Below are 14,200 nucleotides of genomic sequence, written 5' to 3'. Positions count from 1 at the left end.
CGGGAGGAGGATGCCAAACTACCCGAGGCGACTCGGCCTACGGGTTTGAACTCTTCCTCGAGCTCTACCTCGGGTTCACTAAGGCTGTCGGGGGTTGCAGCTCGGTTCGTAGACTTGCATCTGACCCCCTCGAAGAACTGTTTGAGCTATCCAAGCTAGACATCGGGAAGAAAAGAATACCAGGGAGAAAGCACCGACTCACCCGGAAAAAGCAAACGGACTACGGAAGGTTGATGCGAGCTAAAAAGACTTGGACACGAGCTGGAACTTGGATGCGAGCTCAAGAAGCAAACGTAGGAGACTGGCAATGGAAAGCGACTGGGGTTCCCCACCATTTATACCCACTGTGACCGAAAACCGACGGTTCTGATCGAAGCAAATCCAACGGCCCACGATCAAGCTGACCGCATGCCTCCTAAGACCGAGACGTGACTGGTCGCACGTCTTTCAAAACTGAAGCAACGTCGACGCACGTCTCCCCACATTAAAGGTAGCAGCGGCACATTTTTCAAATTTGAAATAACGCCCGCTGGCACGTTTCCCAGTCGCGCGTTTTTTAAATTTTGAAATAAATGTGCATTGTCACGTCTCTTAGCATTAAAAGACGAACTGGCGCATTCCCTGACTTTTTTGGTGCTTGAGAAACCCAGAGATCTCCTGACGAATGCACACTTCGTGCTATCAGTAAACTAGTTCGAAGTACGGGTCAAATCCACCCGCCACCTCGCAAACTCCCCGCGCCAGGGCAAGCCCCTTAGCGCGAGGATTGGGGGGCAATTGATGAAGGAAGATTTGGCTCGACCTCTTGACCACCCAACACGTGGTAGAAGCAACAGCTCGGCACGACAGTACGCTCGAGGCGCGAACCCCGATAGGAGGAACCAGTAGTCCGAGCTCCCCAAAAGGGGCCCGAACTCCCCCTTTGACCCCGAGCCTTACGAGGAGCACAAGGGGCAACAACCCGAACTGGCCCGCCCTAGGGCAGTTCAGGCCACACCTCTACCTGAACTCAAGACTTCACCTCGCACACCACTCCAGCACTTTGGCTCTAGGCCGCCGAATTGAACAACCATACCTGACACCAAAGGAGTCCGTATCCTGAGGCGGTGCACCTGACTGACTTAGGACCTGACGCTTAACAGCCGCACTTCAACGGCCACTTGCCACCGCCACCTCCACCTCCAGTCATAGAGACGGCTCCGACGAAGAGAGCAGTGGCAGTTGTCTGCCCTAGCAGAGGTGATGACACCCGAACTGGCAGAAGTGCAGAGGTAATGATACCCGACCTGACAGGAGCTTGGGAGTGAGTGCGCAAAGTGGTTATAAAAGGATCTCTTCCCCCAAGAAGGAGGTATGTGAACTTTGCGCCATCTGGTTTATTATCTTACCTTTGAGGATACTAACTTGAGCTTCGGAGCACTCTCACCGGGTCCTTCCCCAAAAATAATTGCTTTCTTCCCAGTTTACACCTTCTGCTCCAGCCAAAGGCAAGAATTGCGCACCATCACTAACCTTTTAAGTTCAGCTTTGTTTGAATTTGCAAACAGTAGAATAGTTTATAAAAAAAAAAAAACGGAAGGAAAACTCGATTCAGCCACGATGTGGGGATGTCCAAATTTTTTTAGATGTATTTAGCGGGTCCATGCCCACAATTTCCGGCCCATCCAATGCTTTGATATATATATATATATTTTCCCTAATCTTCTTCTAACATTAAAAAGTCAAAACAACCACATGTTTACAGACAGTTTTTTATTGCCGTCTATTGGACGGTTAAGATTCTTCTTACCAAATTGATCATCGATCAGAGTTATCAATATCCAGAGACAAGAAAGATCTCACGGTTGGAATCAATGTCCAGCCAAGAAAGAATCATCAGCTTTTCTCGCTCGTGGTTCGCCAGCCACGCACTGTATCAATCGTGTTGACTGACACGAAACGGATGGTCTCATCACTGGACAAGTTCCAAAGTAGTAAAGTACCATCCACCTTCAATAGAGAGAATACGATTGACTGGACCACGCAGCACTAAAAATGGGTCATTGGCCCATTATTGCAGTTCTAATCTCCGGGCCCAGCCCAACTCTGTCGATTTCACACACCACTGGTCCACTGGCACTGCACCCGGACCCGGGTGCCAATTCCTCGCTGTATTTTACGTTACGTTTCTCGCTCGAACCAGAAATCCAGAAAGCCGAGTGGGAGATGGCTGAGTGGCTTGGGCTTGACGGATGGCGTGAAGGAGGAAGCAGAGAAAGAGAAATTATTATTTAATTGATTATTAATTTTATAATTAATTTATTTTAGATTAGTCACTCATTAGTCATTATTAGGGCAGTAGATTATGAAAGGGATGAAGGAAAAGAAGAAAAAAAAGAAAAAACCCTATGTCATGTTCTTTCAAAGTCCGCTTCGATTGGATCGAAGCGTGAATAGGGGTGATATCATGACTCTTCCTCTTCTCTCTCTCCTCCTTTCCTTACTTCTTCCTTCTCTCTCCTTTGCTTTTCTGCAACCAAAACCTCCGTTACAATAAGCCCCAAAGGAAAACCCTAGATCTCCTTCCTGATCGCACCCTTCATCAATCTCTCTGCCTTCTCTTTTAGTCATTTTTTTCTATTTTGGTCAAACGGTCTTGTAGTCGTCTGTTTATGTTTCGTTGATTTAGCAACAAAAGTCGTTCTGCGTTTCTTCTCGGGCCGATTGCCATGGGCCTTAGATTGGCCTACTGGTTTCGGCGTTCGTTTGTTGTTCGATTCGGAGAATTGGAGAGGATGAAGCGGTTGACAGGGTTTGAGTGGCTTTGATTTTCTTTGTGTTATTCTATCGGGATTCGGGAGTTAAGGTTTCGACTCTGCTTGGGAGTTTGAATTTCGTTGATGGAGCCTCGCGTGGGGAACAAGTTCCGACTGGGTCGTAAGATCGGTAGCGGCTCGTTTGGGGAGATCTATCTTGGTTAGTTTATTTATGATGCTTATTTTTTTTTGTTTCATGTTTTTTTCTTGTTTTGTCAGCTGTGATTCCTCCGTGTTTTTTTTTTTATTTTTTATTTTTTTGGTTCAGGTACCAATATTCAGACAAACGAAGAGGTTGCCATTAAGCTTGTAAGTAGCTTTACCACGTTGACTTAAAAAATACCAACTTTCTCCCTGCACCAGGTGAAAGAAGAGCCGGTTTCGGTGTTCTATTTTCCTGTATGTGTGGGTAGGTGGGGATGGGTGCATTTGATGCTTCAGGTTAGATGCCAGGCGTCTTAATTCTGAGTTATTTTGAATATCTTTTCCTCGCGTCAGTTTGTTTTTGTTCTGGTAATAAATTTTATTCGTCATTCTGTTCTTCCGTCTTTATTCATCTCAAACAGCTGCACGCATCAGTTATATCTTTACGTGGAATGTTCTCTGTGAATGTGTCAGACATGCTTGACTATGCAAGTGGGCAATAAAATGAACATCGGGCAAATTGAACTTATGGTTGACAAGTATGTCCCATTTAGTACTGTTATAACATAGAAACGGTTAATTTATTAAGACATAATTTGCCTAATTTAGCAAAGAGAGAACTTGTCTAGTTTTCCAGAAATTTTATTCTGGGTTTTGTAGGCGCATGCTTCCCCTATAATTTTCGAGCTGCAGATCTTGCAATAAGCACGTGGGCCTAAGAAAAAAATGTTTGTAGGCATAAATGATTAAAGCATGATATAGTGGTCTGAGAAACTTTTAGAGGAGCACATAGCAATATGCAATTATGCATCAGGTTGTGCTTTGGCAAGCTCTAGGGGCTTTGGTTGGAATACAAACATAGAATATCAGGAAGATGCATTGAAAGCTCTGGTTCCTTGGAATGTGCATAGTGGGTGAAATGGGAAGAGAATGATACTGTGTAACAGCATCAGGATCAAACCAATACAGAGTCCATGGTTCGTCCAGGAATCATTTTCAATCCTCATGACATCCATACCCGCCTGTGTCTTGTGAGCTAGGCCATCCTGACGCCAAACCCAAGTCAAGCAGATCAAATTGCATGGAGCTCTTTCATAAGTGACTCTGTTTGCATAGTGCTCTTAGCATAATTTTTCCTCAAAATATTGTCATGTGCCAAACAAAGTTCTATGGAAAATTAGGTTCCGGTGGAGTTCATAATATTTAAGTGTACTGCCTGGAGTGCTAACTAGTTGGGTCATTTCAATGGTTTTCTCACTTCCTCTATGTGCATTAAATGGTTAAAAGTTAAAGCTAATGATAGGTCTGGTATAATAAGTGCATAGTCCTGTGAACTTATTCTGCTGCACAGCATAAATCATTAGGTCATTAGGTCATCCTGTGAATTTATTGACCTTTACTTGAGGGCAATGTTTCTATAAATCATTAGGTCATCCTTGTTAGTTTAACAAGCCACTCAACTCAACTTTGTTTCTTATGTAATAATTTTCGAAGTTGCACTATCTAGAAATATGCAACTGTGATGATCAAATATAGTACAAGGTAATATTTGCAGACTACAGAGCAAAAATAAAATTGACTGTCTCAACTGCGAATATGCTTTCAGTAATTTTTTTACCAATCCTTGATCATAAGCACTGCTGCTGACTACAAGCACAATATACTGATTTAGTTTCTTGACTTCTCCTCAGGAAAATGTCAAAACAAAGCATCCACAATTACTATATGAATCAAAGTTGTACAGAATTCTCCAGGGAGGAAGTAATAAAAATATTCATTTGTTATAATTTTTTAATGGCCGTTGGAGATGGCTGTCTAAACAAACTATTTCTGTTTGCAATTTTTCATATTTGGCAGCTGGAATTCCAAATGTGAGATGGTTTGGTGTTGAAGGAGACTATAATGTTCTTGTAATGGATTTACTTGGACCTAGTCTGGAAGATCTGTTCAACTTTTGCAGTAGAAAGCTCTCCTTGAAGTCTGTTCTTATGCTTGCTGATCAGATGGTAGGTTTCATATATATTTGCTCACTTTCCAGCACATGATGTGTCTTCAGTTTCTCCAGTGTCTGGCAAGCCTGATGCATATGATTCACTTCAGATCAATCGAGTTGAATTTGTTCATTCAAAATCATTTCTGCATCGAGATATCAAGCCAGACAATTTTCTAATGGGCTTGGGAAGGCGTGCAAATCAGGTTTTGCATTTTTTTGGTGTTTTTGTTATCAAGAATCTAATGGGTCTTTATTTCTAATGTACTATGTGCTGTTCAATTCCATATAGGTCTACATCATTGACTTTGGTCTGGCTAAGAAGTATAGAGATACATCAACCCACCAGCACATTCCTTATAGGTGTGTAGCTTAACTATTATTTAATGGATAAACCTGTTATGTACTTATGTTTCAAGAGTTTGATATTTTGGCAAGCCTGTTTTGGATGATTTGTATTAGCAGTGCAAGTCAGGCACTTGATTTGAAGAATTTAAACTAATTTGGACCTGGGCCCTTGGTCCAGGCCCCCTGAAATTTTAACAAATGATCAACCTAAGCCCACCCAAGTTGCACCCCTAATTCATATGTATTAGCATGAATTATATCAATACTTATTGGATATATAGTGCTTTTTACAATCTATACTTTATGCGGTTGAGGTTATTGGGTTCTTCTATTGGGCTATTGCATTGCTTTTTAATTTTGAAGTATTTCCATTGAAATTCATTTTCCTAGCATTTTCTATTCATCAGAAAAGGGAAAAAAATCTACATGTTTCTTAAGATATCTTAGAACTTATTTTTCCCTTTTAGATGTATCAATGTGAAGCTTATTGTTTCATTGCTCACTCCATCCATTGTGGATGTTCCATTGTTAAAAATATTTTGTGGTTAGATTTTGACCCCTTATATTATTTTACTATGTTACATTTTCTTTAAACAATATAGCCCTTAGGGTCATGCTTCAGAACTGAATTTGAATATACAGGTTGTTAAGGACTGAGCAACTTTCTACTAATATTAGAAAGAGAATCAAACAACTGATTAGTCCAGTTTTCACCTTTATGTGTGGTGACTCAAATCCCGAACTCATTTTAGGGAATTGCTATGTTTTTAGAACACAACTAGTCTCTAAACATAGATCTTTCTGAACTCTGAAGTGGGAGGTCTAATTGGATTAGCACCTGAATAATTTGATATACGGACATTGCCAGGCCTATTAATCATGGATAAAAGCTAACTAGAGTGTAAGCACCCCTAAAAGATGGGGAAAAGTATGAAATTTTTATTTTGAAATGCACATCTATAATGTATGAAGTGGATACTTGCCTTGATTATAGTGCAGGTCATAAAAGTCAAATTTGATAACATAATATTAACTTATATTTTTACCCTTTACTTGCACATGAGCATACCATGTGGTCATGTTCCCTTACACTAGTTTGTAGAATTCAAGAATATTTTTACTTTGGGTTTGTGCATGTATATTATATATTTTACATACATTTTTGCATGTATAATATGCTGAATTTTTTTTGCAATTTTTTCCAAGAGCAAATAGGTTTTAACAGATTTGCCTCCTTAGCCCCTTCTTAGTGGTTACTCTTTTTTCTATGGAAATGTCCAGTACTGTTGAACATCTTATTATTTAGCACCAAAATATTGTACATAAAGGCTAATAGCATATTCAGTCTACCCCTCCCAAAACCCTAGATAGCCGAGACCAACATTGGGTAATGACCTATTTTACGGTTTTTACCCTGCTTTTATTTTTTCAAAACAACTAGCCTGCATCTCATTTTAAGTTCTTACGTTACTCTGTTTGTAGTTAAAATGTGAAAAACATAGCAAATAATTTTAAGCTCATACATTCTCTTGATGCCATCATAAACCTTGCAGAGAAAATAAAAACTTAACGGGAACTGCAAGATATGCAAGCATGAACACTCACCTTGGTATTGGTATGTGCTGTACATTTTTGGCATGCATTTATGACTTTGAGCTTTCTATCAAACATTAGTCCATCAAGCATGTTTTGTATTAATGAATAGTTGAAATTATGTCAATTTCAGAGAAATCTTGATTAGTTTCTTTCTTTGATCATGTTGTCCTTGGATTGCATAGAACAAAGTCGCAGGGATGATTTAGAATCTCTTGGATATGTTCTTATGTATTTCCTAAGAGGAAGGTACGATTTTCCTGCCCCTTTCGATATAAGGTTTGGATTTCTCTGTTAAATAATTTATTTAGTTGTGTGTGCCCTGTTTTTTAGTCTTCCTTGGCAGGGACTCAAGGCAGGAACCAAGAAACAAAAATACGAAAAGATTAGTGAAAAGAAGGTTTCCACTTCTATTGAGGTGAATTTCTCTCTACTGTAAGATCCCTATTCTGCTTCTTCAGTATAATGAAGTTATGACTAGAAAGACCATTGCTGCTTTTCAGGCTCTATGCCGGGGTTATCCTACAGAATTTGCATCTTACTTCCATTACTGTCGTTCACTACGATTTGATGACAAGCCAGACTATCCCTACCTCAAGAGAATATTTCGTGATCTTTTTATTCGTGAAGGTAAAGTTTTCTTATTCCTTGTGTTCTATTACTTTAAGTGAATTAGAAAAAAACTAGGAGAGTGATGCTAGGGCTCAGATTGAAGGAAACTCTTTTAGCAACATCAAGTTTGAGTTTCATACCATCTGATTGTGCCATTATTTCTTTTTCTTGTAGGTTTTCAGTTTGATTATGTGTTTGACTGGACCATTTTGAAGTATCAACAATCACAAATTGCCACTCCTTCTCGTGCTATTGCAAGTGATTCTGTAGCATTATTTTCCCTTTCTTTGTCCACAAACTATTTGCTCATCTAAATAATGCATTGTCTTATAGGGTCCTGGTGCTGGAACTAGCTCAGGGATGCCCCCCGCAATTGCAAATGCTGACAGACAATCAGGTGGCTTTCCAGCACTGTTTTTTCTTTTTCTTTTCATTTATTTTGTGTTCATTTTTGTTTGTTTTTATCTGATTATGGGAAGTAGAGAGTAACTTCATCCTTTTGTATCCATTTATTATCTTGACATGGCAGATTTCGTTGCTTAGAACCATCCGTTCACGGTTATTTCCCAATGCCTGTTTTGATCATGTTCTATTTCTTTCTTTTTTTTTTCTGTTAACGGTGCCTACGTAAAACTTTTTATATGTCCATGTTCTGCTCTTTTGATGACCTTATTTTACAATTGGCAGCTCCCTCCCACACTCTCACACGTACACAAATAAAAAAGGATCATCAGAAATAAAGGATGCCTATAACTTTATATACATAAGGGCATTATCTGACTGCTTCTATATACATAAAGGGCATTATCTGACTGCTTCTATAACATTGTCTCAGGTGGTGAGGAAGGAAGACCAGCTGGGTGGTCTACAATGGATCTTTCCCGTAGGAGAGTCCCGGGACCTGCTATAAATGCTGGAACCTTATCTAAGCAGAAGGGCCCAGTTGCAAATGATTCATCAGTGACCAAAGATGCCATGGTGAGTTGCTTTAGTCATGTCTATGGTTGTAGGATTCAAGGATGAACAGGCTCCATGATTCATAAGGGCATATCAAGGAACACCATATTATCTTGTTGCAGTTGGGTCTTTGTTTTCCTTGTTCTTTTGTTTACATATATGGGAGAAAGTACTATTTTTTCTCCATTGTGATTTGCTACTCTTAGAACCATGAGTTGGATTTCATTTAGTACCCTACGTTTTTTGTGTCAAGTAACTTGGACTCATCATCTCACAATCATATTCTGTAGTGCTTATCTCCCTTTCCTATTTTTAAGGAATTATGTTGTCCTTGTTATTCATGTTTGCTCTTTTAGATGATGGCTTAAATATATTTAGATTCTAGAGCTCAAGGCATCCAATTTCCATATGCTTAACTTGAGGTAAATCTAATAATAGGTCAATCGACTGAGGATAAACCATGGAAGATTGACTTATTTGATGGATCCCAATTAGTTTGACTTTAGAAAAGAAATGAAAGCCAGAGTGTTGGCAATCTTCTCTTCTATATTCTCTTGGTCATTCTGAAAAAAATTCCAAGAAAAGTAAGCAAGCTGTAAAGATTGTAGTTTTGGGTCATATGATCTTTTTGGTTCTCAGATATGGAGCTTGGAAAATGTGTCGTTAGTTTTGTACCAGTGTTTTGCTCCAATGCAAATGCAACCCCCGGGAGAGTTAAAAAATTGTATCAAGTGCAACACCTTTAATGAACTTTATGTTTGAATGCTTTTGTGCAGTTGCCTGGTTCTACTTTTCTGGGGCGGCCCAGTGGATCTTCAAGGCGAGCTGCTGTTTCTAGCAGCCGGGATGCAGCAGTGCTGGGCAGCGAGTCTGATCCTTCTCGCCTTCACACCACAGAAGCAAGCCCAGGAGCATTCCGCAAAGTTTCAAGTGGGCAGAGAAGTTCACCTGTCGGTTCCTCAGATCCCAAACGTACGTCATCCAGCAGGAACACTACTAACATAAAGAACTATGAGACCACCCTCAAGGGTATCGAGTCACTGCACTTTGACAATGATGAGAGGTTGCATTATTAGCTTTCTCTCTCTCTCTCTCTCTCTCTCTCTCCCCATGCTCTCTCCCCCTCTCCTGTAAACTGGAAACTGCTGCACTACTTGCACCGTTGCACGCTTAAAGTGCAATCGTTCCATTTAGTTGTGTTTGAGGAAAGCCATGATTTGGAAGTAATTGGAACCTATAAGCTGACTATGAGTTTGGTGGCCTTTGCTACGCAATAGAAAAGCATACAAGCATAAGGAGCTAAACTCGACTGGATCCAATTTGGTAAGAGTCTCAGTATACGGATTGGGTTGTCACTTTGTCAGCCACTCAGCCCATGGTTTCACTCTTTTTTACATGTATCCCCCTCCCCCAAGTATTAAAAAAGAAAAGGAAATATATGGGATTCTTCATACTAAGCCATGTATACGGGAGGAATATTTCAACACTTTGTGGTGGCATCATCTTGCCATTTGTATTGCTTTTCTTTTGGTTCATTTTCCAACTTGCGTTTTTTACATGAATACTCAGATGTTTTGCACCCGATTTTAGGGTAATGGCATGAAAACTTTGTTATGGAGGTATATTTGGATCAATGGATGTCCTGTATAGTTTAGTTGATGAAGAGAGAGAGATAGAGAGGTGCATGAAAACCTGTAAAGTTGTGTTCTGAGCCCTATACTGATATCCCATAGGCCATTTTAGCTTGTAAACTAAGATGAGAAACGCGCCAAAGGTGGTGCTTTACCTTACTAGCAGCAATTTGACAATGATTCATTTGACCAACCAACCCCAAGGCTGCATTTGTGAACGATGTAAATGACTGTGAATGCAAATATGTGAGTACAAAATGGTTCATATAAATTGTAAAGTTGTTGGTTTTGCATTGACAAATTTTCCTTCTTATCAAATTGATTTTTAGCTGCAATGCAAACATAAATTCTTATATAGCATGTTTTTTTTTTTTTTAATCATAAGTCCACTTGAATGTAAATTTACTTCTTTTTATTGATGTACTTTTACATCTTATTATCAATGTAAATATGTATTGAAAAATGTATATTGTCATTTGCTAATGCATAAATATAATATTGATAAATACAGGCAAAAGTGAACCAGAGTGCAAATTTACCCTGAACCAGGATTAATACTATTTGCATCATTTCCAAATGCAGCCTAATTGTTACACCACTTTGATTCCCATGAAAGAATAGAAACAGCAAGATCCTTAGTAACTCCATCTCCCCCTCTCACATGTTAGCTGAGAAGCCAAGATTTTACGCTCTGAATATATCGAGGTGCACTCTCACTTAACAACTCATGATCAGGGCAGCACGTGAAGCTCATAGGTTGGCTATGCAAGAAAGCTGTACGTCAATAATTATTGTCATATTTAAGATTTGAAGGGGACTCTCTCCTGGTCATTAACTGTTACATAGGATTTTGGATTTCGTGCCGGACGCTCCTGATCCTGAAGACTGCATCAACCTAGCTCACAACACCGCAGTTAACATCTTCTACAATCACACTCACAGAGAAGGCAATTGTGTTACTGATTGGTTCTGACATGGAAACGAGGCAACTGTGTTACAATGTTGAGCGTGAGCATTTGGCTTTCAGCCATTAACATAATCTGAAAAAGGGCAGATTCTTTTGAACACAGGAAAGCCTCACATATTATGATAATAATGGGAGGAGACTAGCCAACCTTTGTTGCAAATCCTCTTCTCATTGAAACCCTTCATGGATTTGGGTTGAAACCAAAAGGCCTCAGGCATCACTGAATAGGAAGAATGCTCCATTAGGCTTTTAATCAAACACTTGACAGAGAAGCGGAGTTCTGAAACTGTTGAACACGATCAACCACTACCCGGTTAAAACTTAAAACCACTCTCAGCTAGGATTCCTTCTCCTGCGTCGTTGACTGTAGCTTTAAATCTTGCTCATGAATCATAAATCATGATTTGGCCGGTTAAGAAACAGAATAAAATTAGAACTCAGCGAAAGAGAGGAAGAAGTAGTGAAGTAGTTAGTTGACTGCTGAACTACGACATGCTTCGATTTAAAAAATGTCTAAAACTCATAAGAGGAAGGGAAATTGTTTAAAACTCACCATGAGTTTTCAACATTCTTTTAAATTCACAACTTTTCAAAATGTCTAAAACTCATCCTGTAAGAGGAAGGGAAATTGTTTAAAACTCACCATGAGTTTTCAACATTCTTTTAAATTCACAACTTTTCAAAATGTCTAAAACTCATCCTGTCATTAAGCTTTTATTTTCTAAAACTCACCTTCCGTTAGTGTACGGTTAATTTTTCTTAACAGAGGTGTCCATGTCAGCATAAGTAACATTTTTCATGACCAAATTACCCTTGAATGGCAAATTAGAGGAAAAATGGTCTTTTTCAGTTTTCAATTTTCTTGTTTTTTTGCATTTTTAGTGTTTTGTTATAATTATCAATGTTTTTTATAATTTTTGTCTTTTTTTCTACAATCAAAAAAATTTCCTATATTTTTTTGTTGTTTATTTGCAATTTCTGTGTTTTCTATAATTTTTGGTGTTTTTTCTACAATTTTTATTTTCTGATTTTGTTTTTTATTTTTTTTAGTTTCTATAATTTGAAAATATATTTTTTATTTTGTTTGCAATTTCTATAATTTTTTATATTTTTGTAATTTCTATGTTTTTATGTATTTTATATTTAAAAATATTTTTTGAAGTTTTTCCTTTTTTCATGTCTAAATATTAAAGTGGTAATATATGAACACCCGACAGTCTATTCAATCTTAAATTAGTGATATGATAAATTTTAGACATTTAAAAAAGTTATAGTAAATTTAAGAGAAATGCTAAAAATTCATGATAGATTTTAGATAATTTTCGTGAGGAATTTCTACTTTTCAGGGCACCAGCAAAAGATAAAAGCATGTGCACGATGGCTGGTGCGGCAGTGCGCATCTGACGAACGTAAAATTAAAGACGGAATACCCACTAAACTCTAAAACCTCGAAAACTAAACTTAAGAAGGAAACGATGGAGATTGACGAAAAGCCATACAGATCTGTAAGAGCCTAAGAGGGGTATATCCTGAATTTTTAGAAATATATCCTGAATTTTTAGAAATTTATTTAAACAAACTTGAGTTTTTTTTTTCTTTTTTTTTGTATTAACAAGATTCAAAATTTTAATACATATTGGACTGTATCGGCCAATACATGCATATCGTATAAGGGGTTTTCTGATACATCTCTATAGGGGTGTTTTGGGCTTTGGGGTCTCGATCGATTCAGACGATGAACAGACCTTAAAATCGACTTCTCTAAGCCAGATTCTACAAAAATAATTAAAAACTTTTTTTTGAAACATTACATCTCAACTATATCTTTATCCTTTTAAAACCTTGAGTAAAAGTTGTTGTGTTTTATTTACCTTGGTTTTTATGAAAGTAACTTTTGGTGAAACACCTTTTTTGCCTTTCTTGCATATGTAATGACTAAATGGCGCATAGGTGTCTTTAAACATCTTACACAAATGTGCACCTAATTTCATAGGTTAAAATATTGCATCCAACAATGAATACAGTATCAAATACCATCTTATGCACTTGGAAGCGAAGCTAGAAGACTGAATTTTTCGAGGAGCTGTAAAAACGAAAAGCTTAAGCTGTTTGTTGAGGTCACTAGATATATTTTTAGTTAAGCAAAACTAAGGTTCAAAATATTAATAGATCGGATAGTATGATAGTTTTTTTTTTCAAACCTGGTTCAGAGGAGTCAGTTTAAGGTCCACCCACCCTCTGCACCGGTTGGGACCCCAAAACACCCTCTGTAGGGGCATATTGGGAGGCTCCTGATATGAATATAGCAGACCGTATCGACCATTACATATTAAAATTTTGAACTTTGAATAAAACAGGTAGGCTTACATAAAGAAAAAACAATGGTGAAACCAAGGTTCAAAGTATCAACACGTTTCGACCCATATCGGCCAATACGTACCATTTTAGGACCCCTCCGATATGCCCCTACAGTGGGTGTATCGATTCGCTCGATATGCCCATACCGACATATCGGACGTATCAATATGTTGAACCTTGTCAAGTACCACCACTAAGCACCAATTATGGCACTTGGTTACAGATTGGAATTTTTCTTATAAATTTAATAATAAAGGGGTTCTATTAGATTACGGCAACTTTATGCCCTTAATATCAATAAAAATAACTCTGTTAATATAATTTTTAAAATACAATATATTTTTTTTAAATATCAAATAAGGGCTCCAGCATTAGTCACTTCCTTCCTCTTTTGGAAGTACCGAACAGCGGGACAAACCTCCCCCACCTCAAGTCTCAGATCTTGCCATTAGATAATTTCTGCAGATTGACCAAATTTTTGCTCTAAGACATTGATTCACCTTATGTTGTCATAAAGGTTCAAAATATCAATACGTCCGATACGCTTATACCAGCATATCGGGCGAATCGATACAGCTTTTTAGTATTTTTTTTCACAACTGGTTCAGGGGAGCCGGTTTAGGCCTCCTCCACACCCTGAACCAGTCAGACCCCCGATACACCCACTGTAAGGGCATATCGGAGGGGTCTCGAAACGATACGTATCGGTCAATACGGGCCGATACGTATCAATACTTTGAACCTTGGTGGTCATCAAAAGCGTAACCTATACAAGAATAGTTGTTTAAACACTACTCTTTACATT

General features: G+C 38.5%; 1 protein-coding gene across 2 annotated transcripts; it reads left to right on the top strand.

The window, feature by feature from the left end:
• The first annotated feature begins 2,180 nt into the window (after window positions 1–2,180).
• LOC148842294 (casein kinase 1-like protein 2) lies at window positions 2,181–10,061 on the top strand. Of its 2 annotated transcripts, XM_088959086.1 has the most exons (15): window positions 2,322–2,955; window positions 3,064–3,236; window positions 3,362–3,478; window positions 4,631–4,700; window positions 4,797–4,945; window positions 5,040–5,135; window positions 5,222–5,292; window positions 6,831–6,892; window positions 7,056–7,119; window positions 7,204–7,288; window positions 7,374–7,500; window positions 7,657–7,736; window positions 7,816–7,879; window positions 8,318–8,460; window positions 9,216–10,061. In XM_088959086.1, exons 5-15 carry the CDS (start codon window positions 4,853–4,855, stop codon window positions 9,513–9,515), a joined length of 1,185 nt encoding a protein of 394 aa, XP_088815212.1. In that variant the 5' UTR covers window positions 2,322–2,955; window positions 3,064–3,236; window positions 3,362–3,478; window positions 4,631–4,700; window positions 4,797–4,852; the 3' UTR covers window positions 9,516–10,061. The 2 variants fall into 2 exon arrangements, with proteins under 2 accessions (XP_088815211.1, XP_088815212.1); XM_088959085.1 differs by lacking the exon at window positions 3,362–3,478 and having other exon boundaries at window positions 2,181–2,955; window positions 3,064–3,104.
• Window positions 10,062–14,200: the final 4,139 nt, after the last annotated feature.

This window comes from Nelumbo lutea, chromosome 8 (assembly GCF_056320005.1).
Source record: "Nelumbo lutea isolate HS-2025 chromosome 8, American lotus-T2T, whole genome shotgun sequence".
Taxonomy (NCBI): Eukaryota; Viridiplantae; Streptophyta; class Magnoliopsida; order Proteales; family Nelumbonaceae; genus Nelumbo; species Nelumbo lutea.
The sequence above is the reverse complement of the archived record's forward strand: the minus strand, read 5'-3'. Positions and strand labels throughout refer to the sequence as shown.

Bases quoted from the DNA above. Each gene is read 5' to 3' on its own strand.
- LOC148842294 (XM_088959085.1), top strand. From the start codon at position 2,880: ATGGAGCCTCGCGTGGGGAACAAGTTCCGACTGGGTCGTAAGATCGGT. The intron at 7,289-7,373 runs GTGAATTTCTCT...GCTGCTTTTCAG, and splicing joins AGGTTTCCACTTCTATTGAG to GCTCTATGCCGGGGTTATCC. The intron at 7,737-7,815 runs GCAAGTGATTCT...ATTGTCTTATAG, and splicing joins CCACTCCTTCTCGTGCTATT to GGTCCTGGTGCTGGAACTAG.